This window comes from Mesocricetus auratus, unplaced genomic scaffold (assembly GCF_017639785.1).
Source record: "Mesocricetus auratus isolate SY011 unplaced genomic scaffold, BCM_Maur_2.0 Super-Scaffold_100042, whole genome shotgun sequence".
NCBI classification, from domain to species: domain Eukaryota; kingdom Metazoa; phylum Chordata; class Mammalia; order Rodentia; family Cricetidae; genus Mesocricetus; species Mesocricetus auratus.
In genome coordinates, this window is record NW_024429219.1 from 8,247,873 (window position 1) to 8,262,232 (window position 14,360).

The window sequence follows — 14,360 nt, forward strand, 5'->3', positions numbered from 1 at the left end:
AGGTAAGGTACTAACCCTTGTACAAGGGAAGGAAGGGAGGAGAGAGGATGTCCCGGGACAGACACCAGCAGTTAACACACCAGCAGTTTCTACTTGGCTGCCCCAGGCTCTCTGGACTGCAGAAGGTCGCTGCGTTTCCACTTAGGCAGGTCATTGCGCCCCAGGCTGCAGAAATCCCGACTTTCTGCGTTCCGCGCGCGCAGCAGCTGATTGGGGCTTAGGCGGTGGCGGGAGCCTGAACCTTGCTCCAAGAACCAGCTGCTAGACGCTGTCTCCTAGCAACCGGCTTCAGTCACGTGGCCGCAAGAGTTGGCCTCACGTGGCTCACCGCCCAGCCACGGTTGGAGCTGGCGCAACGCGACAGGCGGGGCTTGGAAGTTTGTTTCCGAGTTCGGAGCCCAGGAGTCCCCGCGACCGTCGGGCAGGTGCCCTCCGCCGGGGTCGGGATGGAGCTGCCAGCCGTGAACTTGAAGGTGCCGCGCGGGGCGGGCGGGGGTTCAGGATCCTGGGGAACCGAGTCAGAGCAGAAGGGAAGGTGCAGAGCCCAAGGGAGGAGGCAGCGGACACCGGGAGGGCCACCCCTCCCGGACAGATCCAGGCTGGCACGGGTCCCGGACCGCCCGGGTCTGTGCTCCTCGTGTCCCCCCAGCAGCAGGACAGGGACACCTCCTGAGATGTCAGACCCCCTCCAGTGCAATCCCGGTGTCCCCAAACAATTGTTTCTCCCAGATTTCCGCATGCAGCGTCCTTACTTCATAATTAAGAAGCAGGAACTGCAGAAGTTTCTCAAAAGCAAAAAACCCCAAAGCCTGTGCCGGGCAGCGGGGATGGTGTCTTCATTTCCTGAGTTTTTTCTTTTACTTTCTCAGCCCTTCTGGTTTGCAACAGAGGGGCTGGCCTCTCAGGGACCTGGAACTAAACCGGCCATCTTGGGCCTCGAAACCCTTAGATTCCCAGGTGTCAAAGCGTTTGGCACCCTTTGGTGTCTGAGACCGAGGGGACGGAAGAGATAGGTGGCTTTGGAGCAGCGATGTAACGCCACAGTTGGGTGATTACACACGGGCTAAGCTGTGACTTGCTCTGCCCGGTTTCCTGTCTGGCTAGCAGCTGGAGGGAGACGGGATTGGAGCAAAGGAATGGGCGTGGCTAGACCCCTTTGCAGGGGAGCGGTTTCCAGGCTGCTGTGGGGCTTGTGGCTTTCAGTCCTAACTGTTGGAGGCAGCCTGGAGGTCAGGCTGTGCCTTGTTCTGCTTGTGCCTGCCCTCAAATAATTAAGAGGACAGCATCAGTGTCAGTGGTAGAGCATTTGAGTAGCCCACACCAGGCCTGGGCTTCATCCCAGTGCCACACACACACACACACTCACGCACACTCACGCACACACACACACTCACTAATTGTAAAATATACGAAAGGGCGAGGAAATAACTGATGTTTGTGATAGGGCTAATATGTTTTACTCATTTGAGTCTGGGTCTCGTGTAGTACAGGCTAGCCTACGTAGCTGAGGGTGACCTCAAACTTCTGATCCTCCTGCCTCTGCCTCCTCGGCCTCTCCAATACTGGAATTGCAGGCTGGTTATGCAGTCCTGGGGATGAACCCTAGGGCTTCTTGCATGCTAAGGAAACGCTCAGCCTGTGTTGCTTACTGATCTCAGCTGAAACTGGACTCTGTCCTTTTTATTTTGAGTCAGGGTCACCTAGCTCTGGCTGGCCTGGGACTCACAACGTAAATCAGTCTGTCTATGCATTCACAGAGATCTGCTTGCTCTTGCCTCCTGAGTCCTGGGATTAAAGGCCTGCACCACAACACCTAGCCAGAGAAGTTATAGTCCCTTAGAGAGCTGCAAACTTCAGCTTAGACATGCAAGTAAATTGCCAGGGTCCCCCAAGAAATAAGTGGTGCAGTCAGGATTTGAATCCCCGAAGACGACCCAGCTCCAGCGTTTGACATTTCCTAGTATCCGGTTACTTGGGACTAACATTGGTTTTGACAGGCACAGAGCGTCCATCGCAGGTGTGAGCTAGATGGACAGGGTTTGGGGCCCAGGATGCAGAGACTGGGCCTCCTTTGATCTGACTGACAAGCCCTGTGTCTCCATGGGTCTTGGCCAGGGCCAATCAGAAACAAGAGAAGGCCAGAAGATGTGCACAGGAAGGCCATCCAGGCGCTTTTGCGTCTCACATTCGTGGCAGGGTTTTGGTTGTGTGTCCCGGGGTGAGGGACATACTGAATTATTCATAATCTGAAATCCCCAGTGGGCGATCTGGTCGTGTTGTCTGCAAGATCTGTGCCCTGTGCAGGACAGCTGGGACACCACGGCTGTCCTTTCAGGGCCACTCTCTGCCCTTTAAAGGCAAGGCGTGCCTGGTATACCCAGCTCAGCTGGGGTGGGCTAGGGGGGCAGGTGAAAAGAAGCAGCTGTCCCAGGCCCTGTGAAAGAAGTCTGTCCCAAGCTGGGCCCCACCCATGCCTCCCTTGAAGCGTGCTGGGGCTGAGCCGAAGCCGCTCCGCTCAGGTCGGACTGGACTTGTGAAGTCTAGGGAGGAGGCCGCTCTGTGACTGGAGGAGCAGGGGAAGTCGAAGGCGGCAATGAGGCCTGCTGTGCTGAGTCCTTCACACACCTCCATCCCCCTGTCCTCCAGAGCCAAGGAGTGGGGTGCGATTATCCCTGCTGACTCCAAAGTCTGCCAGATGACCAGGACAGAGCCTGCCTCTGTCCTGGGTAGCCCCTGAATTAGCTGTCCTGGGGGGCATCATAAGGTCTTATCTATTGGGCCGCACCAAGTGTTTGCCAGGACACACTGGGGTGTATTAACTTGAGGTCTGGGTAGTCCCCATCCTCTCCTCCTCTGGGAGTGGTGAACAAAGGCTTGTTTTGTTTTCTTGTGGTAGAGTACCACATGCCTGGCAGATTCTCTCCCACGGAGCCACAGTCCACAGCCCCGCACAAAGGGTTAATCCTCTCGGCCCCACCACTTCTGCTGACCCACCCTTTTCTAAGTCAGGCTTCACTTTCCTCTGCCCTGCCGCTGCCTTGCAGATCCTGACAGTGGACAGAGTGGCTTTGGGGCCAGGTGGGGTTTTTGTTTGTTTGTTTGTTTTGGTTTTCTGAGACAGGGTTCTCTGTGGCTTTGGAGGCTGTCCTGGAACTCACTCTATAGACCAGGCTGGCCTCAAACTCACAGAGATCCGGCTGCCTCTGCCTCCCAAGTGCTGGGATTAAAGATATGCACCACCACGTTTGGGGCCAGGTTGTAAGGCCAGATGTTGACACTGTTATCTGTGTGACCTGGAGGTTTCTTGACCTCTCTGGGTATCAGTTTGCTCACTGTAAAAAGGGATAGAAATGTGCCTTCTAGGGTGATGCGGGAATTAAAAACTCAAACCAGATGTCCCGAGCCGAGGCAGTGGCAGTGACTGCAGCATACATCTTTAATCTTACCACTTGGGAGACAGAAACAGGCAGCTCTCTGTGAGTTTGAGACCAGCCTGATCTAACAGAGCGTGTCACAGGACAGCCAGCCAATCCTCTGTTGGGGAAACAAACAAACAAAAAACAAAAAAACATCTCAGACCTGAAAACATTTGCAAGCCCCTGAAACGAAAACTCAGTGCAGGTGGTCTTGATCTGGGCTTTGCATCTGAGTTGTTTGGATTTCTGATTGAACCTGGTGTGCCGGGTCTCTGCTGCAGCGTGAGTTCTGCTCCGTTTGGCCTTGCAGACGAAGTGGGTATTGGGTTCCGTGAGTGTGCTCAAGGACCGGTTGGGGTTTTGACGGAGTTACTGCACAGTGGTGGCATAGGGACCACAGTTGACAAGACCTGGCAAGGACCTGCTTCCCCTGAAGACAAGGTTCTGTCTCTCTGCGTGATGGAGAAACACACCGAAGGGGCCTGTGTTCCCCACCCAGCACCCAGTGACCCCTGCTGCCCTGGTCTGTTGCCCTTGTCTGGGGAAAAGCCAGGCAGCCGCTGTGGTTCAGCTCTGTTGTGAGAGTCCCCCGGCCCTTCCCAGTTTCTGTGTGAGAAGCCTGGTCTCCTGTTTCCCTGAATAAGAGCTAGCAGGAATAGGTCTGTGTTCACAGCGGGCCACTGGCCCCTCCCCTATGCGCTTCCAGGAAGGGCTGGACCATTCGGTTCTGCTTCTCCCTGCAACTTTCTTGGAAGTCACATCTCTGAGGGCTGATTGTATTCCCATTACAAAGATGGAGAAACTAAGGCAGGAGAGACTTAGATGTTCTCACCACCATCCTGCCACCCCTCACCCCCACCCCGAGACAGGGTTTCTCTGTGTAATAGCCCTAGCTGTCCTGGACTTACATTATAGTCCAGGCTGGCCTTGAACTCAGAGAGATCTATACACCTGCCTCTTCCTCCTGAGTTCTGGGATTAAAGGTGTGCCATCATGCCCAGCCTGAGACTTCATCTCTTGATAGGGTTCCTTTCCACGGGTACCCAGCACTATCGCCACTGCCATATTCCCTTGAGACAGGGTCTCTCACCACATCTAGAGCTGGGCTGACAGCCAACAAGGCCCTGTGAGCCTCCTGTCTCTCACCCAACACGGAGCTCACTGATTTGGCTAGAAGACTGGCCAGTGAGCCCAGGGGTGCTCATGCAGGCTTCCCGCCTGTCCGCCCTGGTCCTGTGTACCGCCCTGCCTAACTGCCAGCTGCACCAGCAAAGCTCCAGGCCTCCAGGAAGCCCCTTCCTGGGCCACGCCCTCCTCCCACTCAGACAGCTGGTCCTGGCTCCCTGCCAGTGGCCTGGCCATTCCTTGCTTACCCTCAGCGCCCAGCCCAGAAGCCTCTGGCCCACTCTAGCTGACTGATGACAGTGCCCTGAGTCCCGTGGCATCTGCCCCTTAGCGCTCCAGGCAGTGCCTTCTGGATTACCAGCAGAGGCCAATCCAGGACCAGGACTGTGATTTCAAGGATGCCAAATGCAGAAACCCAGGCAGGCCGGAGGGATCTTGTCCTTATCATGAGTCACACTGTGATATCTCCTGCAGAGAAGTCTCAAGCTCCCCTCCGTCATTAAATGTGAAACCTGAGCTGCCAACCGACCACTGCTTTTGGACCCCTCCTCTCCATCTCCACCTCTCCCCTTACTGTTTTATTGTTTCTGTTTTGGAACAGGCCTAGGTTAGTCTTGAACTCATTATGTGGCTGAGGATGATGATCTTGAACTTCCGACCCCTCCTGCCTCTGCCTCCTAAGTGCTGAGATTGCAGGCATGCACAGCTGTGCCTGATTTATGCAGTTTATACAGTGTGGGGATTGAACCCCGGGCTTCAAGTATGCTGGGCAAGCGCTCTACTGACTGAACTTTAGCCCCCTCCCTCCCCCACTCTTCCCTCCCAGCTACTGTGGCTGCCCAGGCTCCCCAGCGGGAACCCCTAATCCTTAAAAACAGAAAGGGGGCCGGGTGGTGGTGGCCCATGCCTTTATCCCAGCACTCGGGAGGCAGAGGCAGGTGGATCTCTGTGAGTTCGAGACCAAGCCTGCACTACAGAGCGAGTTCCAGGACAGCCTCCAAAACAATACAGAGAAACCCTGTCTCGAAAAAATAAAACCTAGAAAGGGGTAGCCGCGCCTGTTCAACCAGGCTCCTCTTTCTCCTTCACCACAGACCCTTTGCTGTTGCTGGGGTTTCTTTAAGACATTTGTAAGCCCCTTGAAGATGCCAGGCAGGGGTCTCCTGTGTGTTCTGGTTTCATAAGCTTTGTGCTGCCTGTGACATTGCGCCCGCAGACTTACCCGATCCTTGTCCTTGTGCCGTAGGTTATTCTCCTGGTTCACTGGCTGCTGACAACCTGGTAAGTGAGTGACTCTGGGTGTCTGGCTGCATCCAGATGTCACCTGGGGTCTGTGTCCACACCTCCCTAGGGAAAGTGTGTGTGTGTGTGTGTGTGTGTGTGTGTGTGTGTGTGTGTGTGTGTGTGTGTGTGTTCCCAGGTCCTGTCAACCTGGTCAGGCCCCGTTCTGCAGTGTTTGAACAGGTCACAATTACCAGTCCATTTGCCCAGGGCTGGGTCTGCCTTCTGTTTATACAGTGGGATAAGGGTTGACCCCTGTAGCAGTGCTTACCAAGCCAAACACCTCCATGGGGCTCCAGGGTGCGGCTTGACCTTCACTGTCGCTTCGGCCGTGTGTCTGGAGCTTCCAGCAAAACTTCTCTGCCAAAACCAAGTCAGGAAAACCACTGAGATCACGTGTGTTTTGCAGGCTTTGAAGTGCTGTGCACACGCCAACAGCTGTGAGTGATGGGTCACTTTCCTCCAGGTCCCACATTGGTGGCCAGGCAGAGCTCACACCTGCCGAGATAGGAGGACTGGAAAGTATAAAGCCTCGTGAGCCAATTGCCAATCCCAGTGTTCCAATCCCAGCCCTGCTGCTGAGTGTCAGGTCCCAAAGAAACCCAGGACAAGTCTCACTCAGCACCTGCGGCGCCTCCCAGCTCTCCCAGCATCCCTCAGTGCCTGTGGCTCCTCCCAGCTCTCCCAGCATCCCTCAGTGCCTGTGGCTCCCTCCAGCACTTCTACCCTGCCCCCATCTTAATCCTCTTCAGCCAGGGTCTGGGCTTCGCTGCATCCCTTCCCCCAGCTTCTGACTCCTCTATAACTCGGCCAGTTTTACTATGCACTCCCTTGGTTCTGCTCTTGGCTCCTCTCCTGGGCCTCTCTCTGTCTGTTTTCCCTCTCTCCTCTTTCTTCTCTTTCTCTTCCTCTCACTCTCCCCCACATCTCTCCTCTCGTGGCCTGGTTCAGTCTGGGCCCTTCCAGATGCCTCTGACTGTTCTCTCCCTCACATCCAGTAAAACCTTCTCCTTAGCCGTGTCTATGAGCAGCCAGGTCCTCATTTTCATTCCCTCAGCAGCTGTGTCACCTGGTCAGTTACCTATTGGGTCTGTGCCTCCGAGTCTGTAAAATGAGGCTCGTGAGAGCACCTCACTCCAAGAACAGATGTGCACACGAATGGATTTAGGGTGTGTAGGGCAGTGCCACACGAATGGATTTAGAGTGTGTAGGGCAGTGCCAGGTCGCAGGAAGTGCCCGTGTTAACTGTGGTGAGCTAGCACTACATTAGGGATACCCTGAGAACTACAGCAGGGAGGGCGTTGGGTCAGGTCAGCGTCGGAGCAGATCTCAGGCAAGGCTGAGCTCCAAGATGACAAGGAATGGCTGTGCAATCAGAAAACACAGCCGCAGGGGGCAGCCAGGAGGTAAGGGTGGAGGTCACAGGAACCCCATAGACCACAGCATAGAAGGTATCTCAAACACGTCAGAAAACTGTTGGGAAGGTTGGCGTGAAGGTGTCACGTGATCTGACCCACATACCACTTGCTGTTTCATGAACTGTCTGCAAAGGGGCAAGAGTGACAGCAAGACCAGCAGCAGAGAAGCCGGCCGAGAGAGGGTGGATGAGGCCAATTCGGGGAGCCAGGGTGGTCTGTTCTCAGAGGAGCAGGCGGAAGGCACTGTGGGTGGGGCGGGCAGCTCAGGGTGGTGGTGGCTGATTGACAGTCTCTCTCTCCCTCTGCAGGGGCTGCCTGCTGTTCTCAGGCTCCTATGCCTGGAGCAACTTCACTGTCCTGGCCCTGGGCGTGTGGGCTGTGGCCCAGCGGGACTCTATTGATGCCATAGGCATGGTGAGCGGGGAGCTGGGGGAGAAAGCAGGGAACTCCATAGGCATGGTGAGTGGGGAGCTAGGGGAGAAAGCAGGGAACTCGCTTCATCAATCCCAGGCCTCTCTCTTCCTCGTGCCCACCCTTTTCTGTTCCGAAGCCTTGTCCTTAAGCCTCCCAGGATGGAGAGCCCCTAGCTGGGCTAACTGCACAGCTCCCCCTCCACATGGGGTGAAAGTCACAGACTGGCTGTCCTCCCAGGCAATCTGACTTGTTTCAGGATTGTCTTTTTGGGGGGAAATGATGTGACCAGGAGGCCCAGACAGGAAGGAGCACCCTTTGCTTTATAGACTCAGAGTTGACACAGGCCTGAGGTGTAGGAGGTGCCCAGCTTCTCACAGGGAGGCCTCGGCTCCTTAGGAGGACCGCAAAAGGGCTTTCCCGTTTCCCCATAGCGTAAACAGATGGTGTAGACACCAAGGGACTGTTCCTCTCGAATTCAATTCTGGAGCCAGGTGTTGGGTCCCATCATGGCCCCAGTGGCAGGAAATGTGGCCTGCTCCTAGGTCATTCAGGTGTCACCATAAGATGTACCCCAGGCTGGTGTGTGTGAGGGTCTGGGGCTGTCAGTGTTCATGACCCCATAGTGGTGTTTCTCGCAGTTCCTTGGTGGCTTGGTGGCCACCATCTTCCTGGACATCATCTACATCAGCATCTTCTACCGAAGCCCTACCGCTGACGACACTGCCCGCTTCGCTGCCGGCATGGCCATCCTCAGCTTGCTGCTGAAACCCTTCTCTTGCTGCCTGGTCTACCACATGCACCGTGAGCGAGGCGGGGAACTTCCGCTCCGCTCAGGTAAGTCCCAGCACCGTCCTGCCTCTCCCCGTCCCGTATCAAGCTCCTAGGCATTTCTGCAAAAGCCTGGGTCCCAGTCTGGCGGTGACCCAGACATATCCCTGCCCTCTCTAACCCTGTTCTCCTGGGGGACCTGGGCATGGGTGGGAGAGCTCTGAGTCAAGGCAAGGGTGGCCTATGGCTACCCACTCTGGTTTACCTCAGCACTATCTGGACCTGCCCGGGTATGGAGGGAACGGAGGAGAGGATGAAGTCCCACTGCCCTTGGGGCTTGGCTTGTTCATGGTTCCAGGACAAATGTGTACGGGGGGGGAGGGGGGTTGAGAGATGTGGCGTGCCTTAACCTTCTGGGTATAGCAATGAGTCCTTGTGCCTAGCCAAGAGTAGGAGAGGAGCCTGTCGGCCCAGGGTGGCCACCTCTCGTCAGATTCCTGAGCGTGAGCTGCTGGGGACAGGCACAGATGGCACTGCAGCCGGTAGCCATGGACCATAAGACCTGCTACTTAGATTTGAACCTCGGTGTCATCTGCTTCAAGCCACATAGCATATCAGTGTGTCTTGCTGGCTGCCCCTGCAGATTCCTCATCTGCAAATCTGCACCCCATACGGACACGAGGATGGGGTGGACCCTGGCTGCCAAAGGCTCCGTGTCCAGGCGTTTACTTCAGACTGTTGTCCTTGGTATCCAGCACTCACCTGTGCTCAGCGTAGGCCCCACGCTGGTCTCATTTCCCCACCCTGGTGTTCCCTGTCCTCTAGATTTCTTCGGACCGTCTCAGGAGCATAGCGCCTACCAGACAATTGACTCATCAGACTCGCCTGCAGCCCCCTTTGCCACCGTGGAGGACAAGGGCCAGGCTGCCCCCCGGGGGTACTGAAGCTGCCCCCAGTCTTCCTGGTGCCCAGCAGGATGCTTGTCACCTCCTTTCTGGACCTGCAGTGGAGTGTCCTCCATTCCCTGCCACAGAGGTGGCATGAGTCAAGTACCTTGCAGGTCACAGGCCTCTGGCTTCCCAGCTAAGAAGAGCCAATTCCTAACTCTCCAGGGAGCACCCCCTCCAACACACCTGCTAACCTGTGGCTAAAACTGGCTGCTTTCTCCACCGTCTACGCCGTAACTATACTGTGCCCCTGCCGGCCAGTGCTACGTGGTGCATGCAGGGCCACTCCTCAAGGGCCAGTGATGGTTGCCTCTCAGGCCTCTCAGGCTCTAAAATGGTCCAGCGCTTCCTGGAAGCTTTAGAAGCTTCTAGTCCTGCTTAGCCTGTCTCCCTGTGTCTGTCACTGCCTGATGGCTTGGTACCTGGGAACCCCAGGCCTGGAGGCAGCAGGTCTGCGGAGGCCCCTCTCAGTCCTACTATTAAAATTTGGGGTTCTGTGGCTGGGCTGTGTTTAAGCCGTGTTTCATCTCCCAGCTGGGACCTGCCTTGCCCTTCTGGGCCCTAAGTAACCAATTGCACAGCCCCTGGAGCCAGTTATAATACTAAGCCACGAGGCAAGGCATGGATGACCTCCTCCAGGTGTTCTGACCACGGTCAACCACCTCCTGAGGTGGCAGAGCCAGGCCCCCACTGTGACTCAACTGCCAGGTCTCTGGGGACAGATAATTGAAGACTTAGGGGTGCCACAGACAGAGGCAAGGATCCTGAAAGAATCATGAGCCTGTAGACAGGCAGGGAGGCTGAGTGACAGCAGTTGTAAAAAGTGAGCAGCCTTCCTGGGAGCTTCACCTGCGGTTCATCTGCTGTGTGGAGCACCATCCCTTAATCATCAGGTAACCCAGACCTGTTGGCTTCCACGCTGAGCCTAGTGTGAGCAACTGTGGTGAAGGGCAGCATGTGCCACTAGGGGGCGTTAGGTGTGGCTCAGCCTCAAAATCCTTAGGTTTGTTTGTAGTGGGAATAATAAAAACCACTAGAGGGAGTTAGGTGTGGCTCAGCCTCAAAATCCTTATGTTTGTTTGTAGTGCAAATAATAAAAACCCAGAGACAGGTATTGGGGTCCAGTCTGAAGCAAAGAGGCCAGCCACTTGAGAGTTCTCATCTCTACCAATGCTTAGACTGAAGGGGAAATCCACCAACCTCAGACTGCACCTCCAGACCGCTCTGTTTCTCTTTTAGACTGATTCACTCTCGTGTAGCTCAGGGCCTTGAACTCACAGAGATCCATCTGCCTCTGTCTCGCCAGCCCTGGGATTAAGGGTGTGTGCCACCACTGTCCAGCTTCTGTGGCTGACTAGCGTGGCTGGCTTTGCATTCTGATCTTCAGGCAAGCTTTATTAAATCATAAACAAAATATCACCACATTTGATTAGCGTGTATGCAGCACATTATAAAACATGAGCCGGGCCCAGAGAAATGGCTCAGCAGGTAAAAGGCATCTACCACTGACCTGATGATCTGCCTTTGGCCAGTTCCAGGGGTGAGGTCATACCACCACCACCCGCAATAGATGCGTGTTAGAAAGCAAACAACCCAGAATATTAAAAACACGCCCTGGGTGGGATACATGTCAAGTTCATGACTGCAGAGGTCTTGGAGGGGGAGGCATGTAACCTGAAACCAACAGGATGAAAATCTAAGTAGTTTTCTCGTGTTTCTGTAAGGGTTCTTGGCCGAAGGAAGGCTTGGGGTATCCGTGTCTGTGTCCCTCGGAATAGGTCAGCCTTGCAGAGACAGAAAGGGAGGGAGGGGCTTGGCCTAAGTGGCTAGACCAGGTCACAGCCTGAGACCCACCCCCTCCTCCTGGGTCCCAGGCTCCCAAATCTGACTGACTCTAGAGAGGCTACAGAAGGGGCATCTCTGGAAGGGGTCTCCAAAGCAGACTGAGACTAGACCAACTCTCATTGGCCAAGGGCTGTCCCATGGTGGGTTGTCAACTTCCAGCTGATGGAGGAGAGGCATTGAGGGTACCAGTGCTGGCTGCTTCCTCACATAGCAGCTCCACAAAAACGAACATCCGGCACCGGAGTAGGTGGATGAAGAGAAGAGACATACCCTAGAAGGTAGGGGCAGGTCCAAGTGGAGGGCCAGCCCTCAGGAAGCCTGAAGTAAGTAGGAGCGCTGGCCTGCGTGTGGTCAGGAAGCAGGTGTGACTGGAATGCTGAGGGTTGGACAACAGAAGAGGAAGTTAGGAGCCACTATGGAGACTGCCTTTCACTACACTGAGTGAGAGCTGGAGAGAGCATGTGTCAGAATCCGAAAGCTAAATCGACTGGTTGATACACCCTAGAAAGGACGGTTTTGCATTTGGGGGCTGTGGTCTGTGGAAGCTGTCAACTCCTGGACACTGAAGGTGGGCCAGCGGGCTCTGCAGACGCACTACAGGGAGAGAAGCCAGGATTCGCTAATAGCAAGATTGGGGCTGCAGCCTGCCATTGCCACTGACCAGAGGGAGGAGAGTCGTACACAGGCAGGCCACACAGGGCCCAGAAGGGCTGTGGAATGGAGTTCTTCAACCAGCCGTTCTCACCACCAGCTGCCTCTTGTGCCCTGAGTCCCGTGGTGATTTGGACACAGGACAGCTCCCAGGTTTTATTCTATATTCTGCCCCTCTAGGGAGGTCTCCTACCTCTGGTCTGCAGAACTGAAGTCCCCTGTCCACATTGCAAATCCGTTGCTTGTTTGTACTGAGTTGAGTCTCCCTGAGGACAAAGTCAGAGAAACTGCCCGAAAACTGCCAATCTGCCCCACCCAGGGCTGTCCTCGGTCTCCAGAAAAGCCTAGGGTGTCAGTTTTCAACAGCCAGCCTGCAACCCACCCTGCAACCAGTGAGCCATTCTTTAAATCTTAAAGGTGAACCAATGAGATGGCTCATGGGGAAGGGGCTTGCCATCGAAATCCAAGTTTGATGTCTGAGACCCAACTCCTGCGAGTTGTCCTCTGACCACCATATTTGTACTGTGGTACATGTCCCCTCCACAAAGAAATGTAATTAAGTCCTAAAGGCACCCTGAGACCTCTATATAAGAGATATCCGTTTCTCTTTGGTTTTGCTTTGTTTTTTGAAATAGGTTTCTCTGTGTACCACTGGCTATCTTTGAACTCACTCTGTAGACCAGGCTAGCCTCGAATTCAAGAAATCCACCTGTCTCTGCCTTCTAAGTGCTGGGATTAAAGTTGTGCACAACCACCACCCTGCTGGACAACTGCTTCTGAATCTCATTGTGCCTCAGTTTCCTGATTTGAAAAGTGGGAATACGATGGGCTGTTGAGATGGCTTACTCAGTGGGTAAGGAGACATACCGTCAAGTCTGATAGCCTGAGTTTCATTCCTGGGGTCCGCATGGTGTTAGAAGAGAAGGCTACTCCTGAAAGCTGTCTTCTCTTCCCCGCGTGAACATCATGGCACTTTGGGCACGTGCATGTGCACACACACAATAAAAAATGTAAATTAAAATTAAGTGATGATAAGAATCCTGTGGGACTCGGGGACTAGTGATGGTGGGGAAGGGTGTAACCTCGATGTTCAATAAATGTTACAAACTATTGTATGTATGCATTGCTGTGATACCTCCCAAGGGGGGAGGGTGGCCAGTCTGTCTATCCAAATAGCTACTCATTGATCAGGTGTGTAAACATCGTGGGGGTACCTTTCCACGGTTTCAGAAGGCTGGAAGTACCTGCCAAGACTCCATTCCGTGAAGCTCATGTCTGAGCCAGAGATGGCCTCCGGAGCAGTGGGTGGCTCTGAGGCCGGAGGCTGGAGCTAAGTGTTTTCCTGCCCCAGGAACTTCATTTAAAACTCTGTACATAATAGAATTACTTATGACCCAGAGTATGAAAAAGCCAGTCTGTTGGCATCTCTACCCCCTCTGCCCTTACTACGAGGGAACCTAAAGTTCCCCAGCTCCCAAAAAAAGAGACTGACCTGGGGACGCACAGACTTGGAAAGAGGAGCCTTGGCCAGGTGTAGAGCTGACCTCAGAGCTGATAGGTGCTTTATGGAGGCTGGGGTGACAGGTAATATAAGAGAACGGCCACTTCTGCAGTTGACAAATGCGGCTTTAAAGTAGAGACTCAGTGCAGGAGACAGACCTGAGGACTGGTGGGCTGGAAGCCAGGTTTGAAGGAGTCTCAGAAAAGCAGCCTGGAGACGATATGGAAAGGGGTTAAACGTTTACAAGGTGAGGTTGTGGGAAGGTGGCCAAAAGGCCTCATCCACTGGGTTTAGGAGGGTATTTGTCACGGACTTTTTTTTTAATTAATTTGTTTTTGAGACAGGGTTCCCTATGTAGTGCTGGCTGCCCTGGACTCACACAGGTCTGTCTGCCTTGTCTACCACACACACGGCTTGACATAGTCTTAGGAGGGGTACGAGGAAGGCTGGAGATCTAACTCGGCAGAAAAGACCCTGCCTAGCATGCACAGGTCGCGGGTTCAATTCCCAGCACCGCTTTTTTAAAAATGGGGTATCACAGAAAGTTGGGAATTTGTCTAAAGCCACCCAACAGCTCAATCCCTGTGACAGGAAAAGCACACATGGCAGAGTGCACTGTGGAGCAGACCAGGCAAAGGTTTGTAATGTGGAAAATGCGCGATTTGAAGGGAAGCATGATCGCACCAATTTCAAAGCATGCCGACGACATGTGGGGTGATTTCCAGCCACTTCTTGGGGGGGGGACCTGTGGCCCGGAGATCACAAACAATGTGCCAAAAAAAAAAGTCTGCCTTGGAACTGAGATGCAGGTCCTGGGCTAGAACCACAGCACAGAGCGTGCGCAGCTCATTCGGACTTATGCGCGCGTACAGGGATCTGCAACTTTTGCTTGGAAACGCGCAAGGCACCCTGGGGGCGGGGCGGGGCGGGGCGGGGCGGGGCGGGGCTAGAGGAGCACGCTCTTGTCTTTGACATTCTTCCACCTCACACTTAA

At 54.5% G+C, this 14,360-nt stretch overlaps 1 protein-coding gene across 1 annotated transcript; it reads left to right on the plus strand.

Annotated features, from left to right (window-relative positions):
• Positions 1-331: 331 nt before the first annotated feature.
• On the plus strand, positions 332-9,870 carry LOC101838072 (angiotensin II receptor associated protein). The gene is made up of 5 exons (XM_005079339.4): positions 332-473; positions 5,788-5,822; positions 7,549-7,654; positions 8,293-8,488; positions 9,248-9,870. The coding sequence occupies exons 1-5, from the start codon at positions 447-449 to the stop codon at positions 9,364-9,366; spliced, it is 483 nt and encodes a 160-aa protein (XP_005079396.1). The 5' UTR covers positions 332-446; the 3' UTR covers positions 9,367-9,870.
• The last annotated feature ends 4,490 nt before the right edge of the window (positions 9,871-14,360 follow it).

Excerpts from the sequence above, each read along its gene's own strand:
- LOC101838072 (XM_005079339.4), top strand. The coding sequence starts at position 447 with ATGGAGCTGCCAGCCGTGAACTTGAAG. Across the intron at positions 474-5,787 it reads TGCCAGCCGTGAACTTGAAG|GTTATTCTCCTGGTTCACTG; the intron begins GTGCCGCGCGGG and ends CTTGTGCCGTAG. Across the intron at positions 7,655-8,292 it reads CTATTGATGCCATAGGCATG|TTCCTTGGTGGCTTGGTGGC; the intron begins GTGAGCGGGGAG and ends TGTTTCTCGCAG.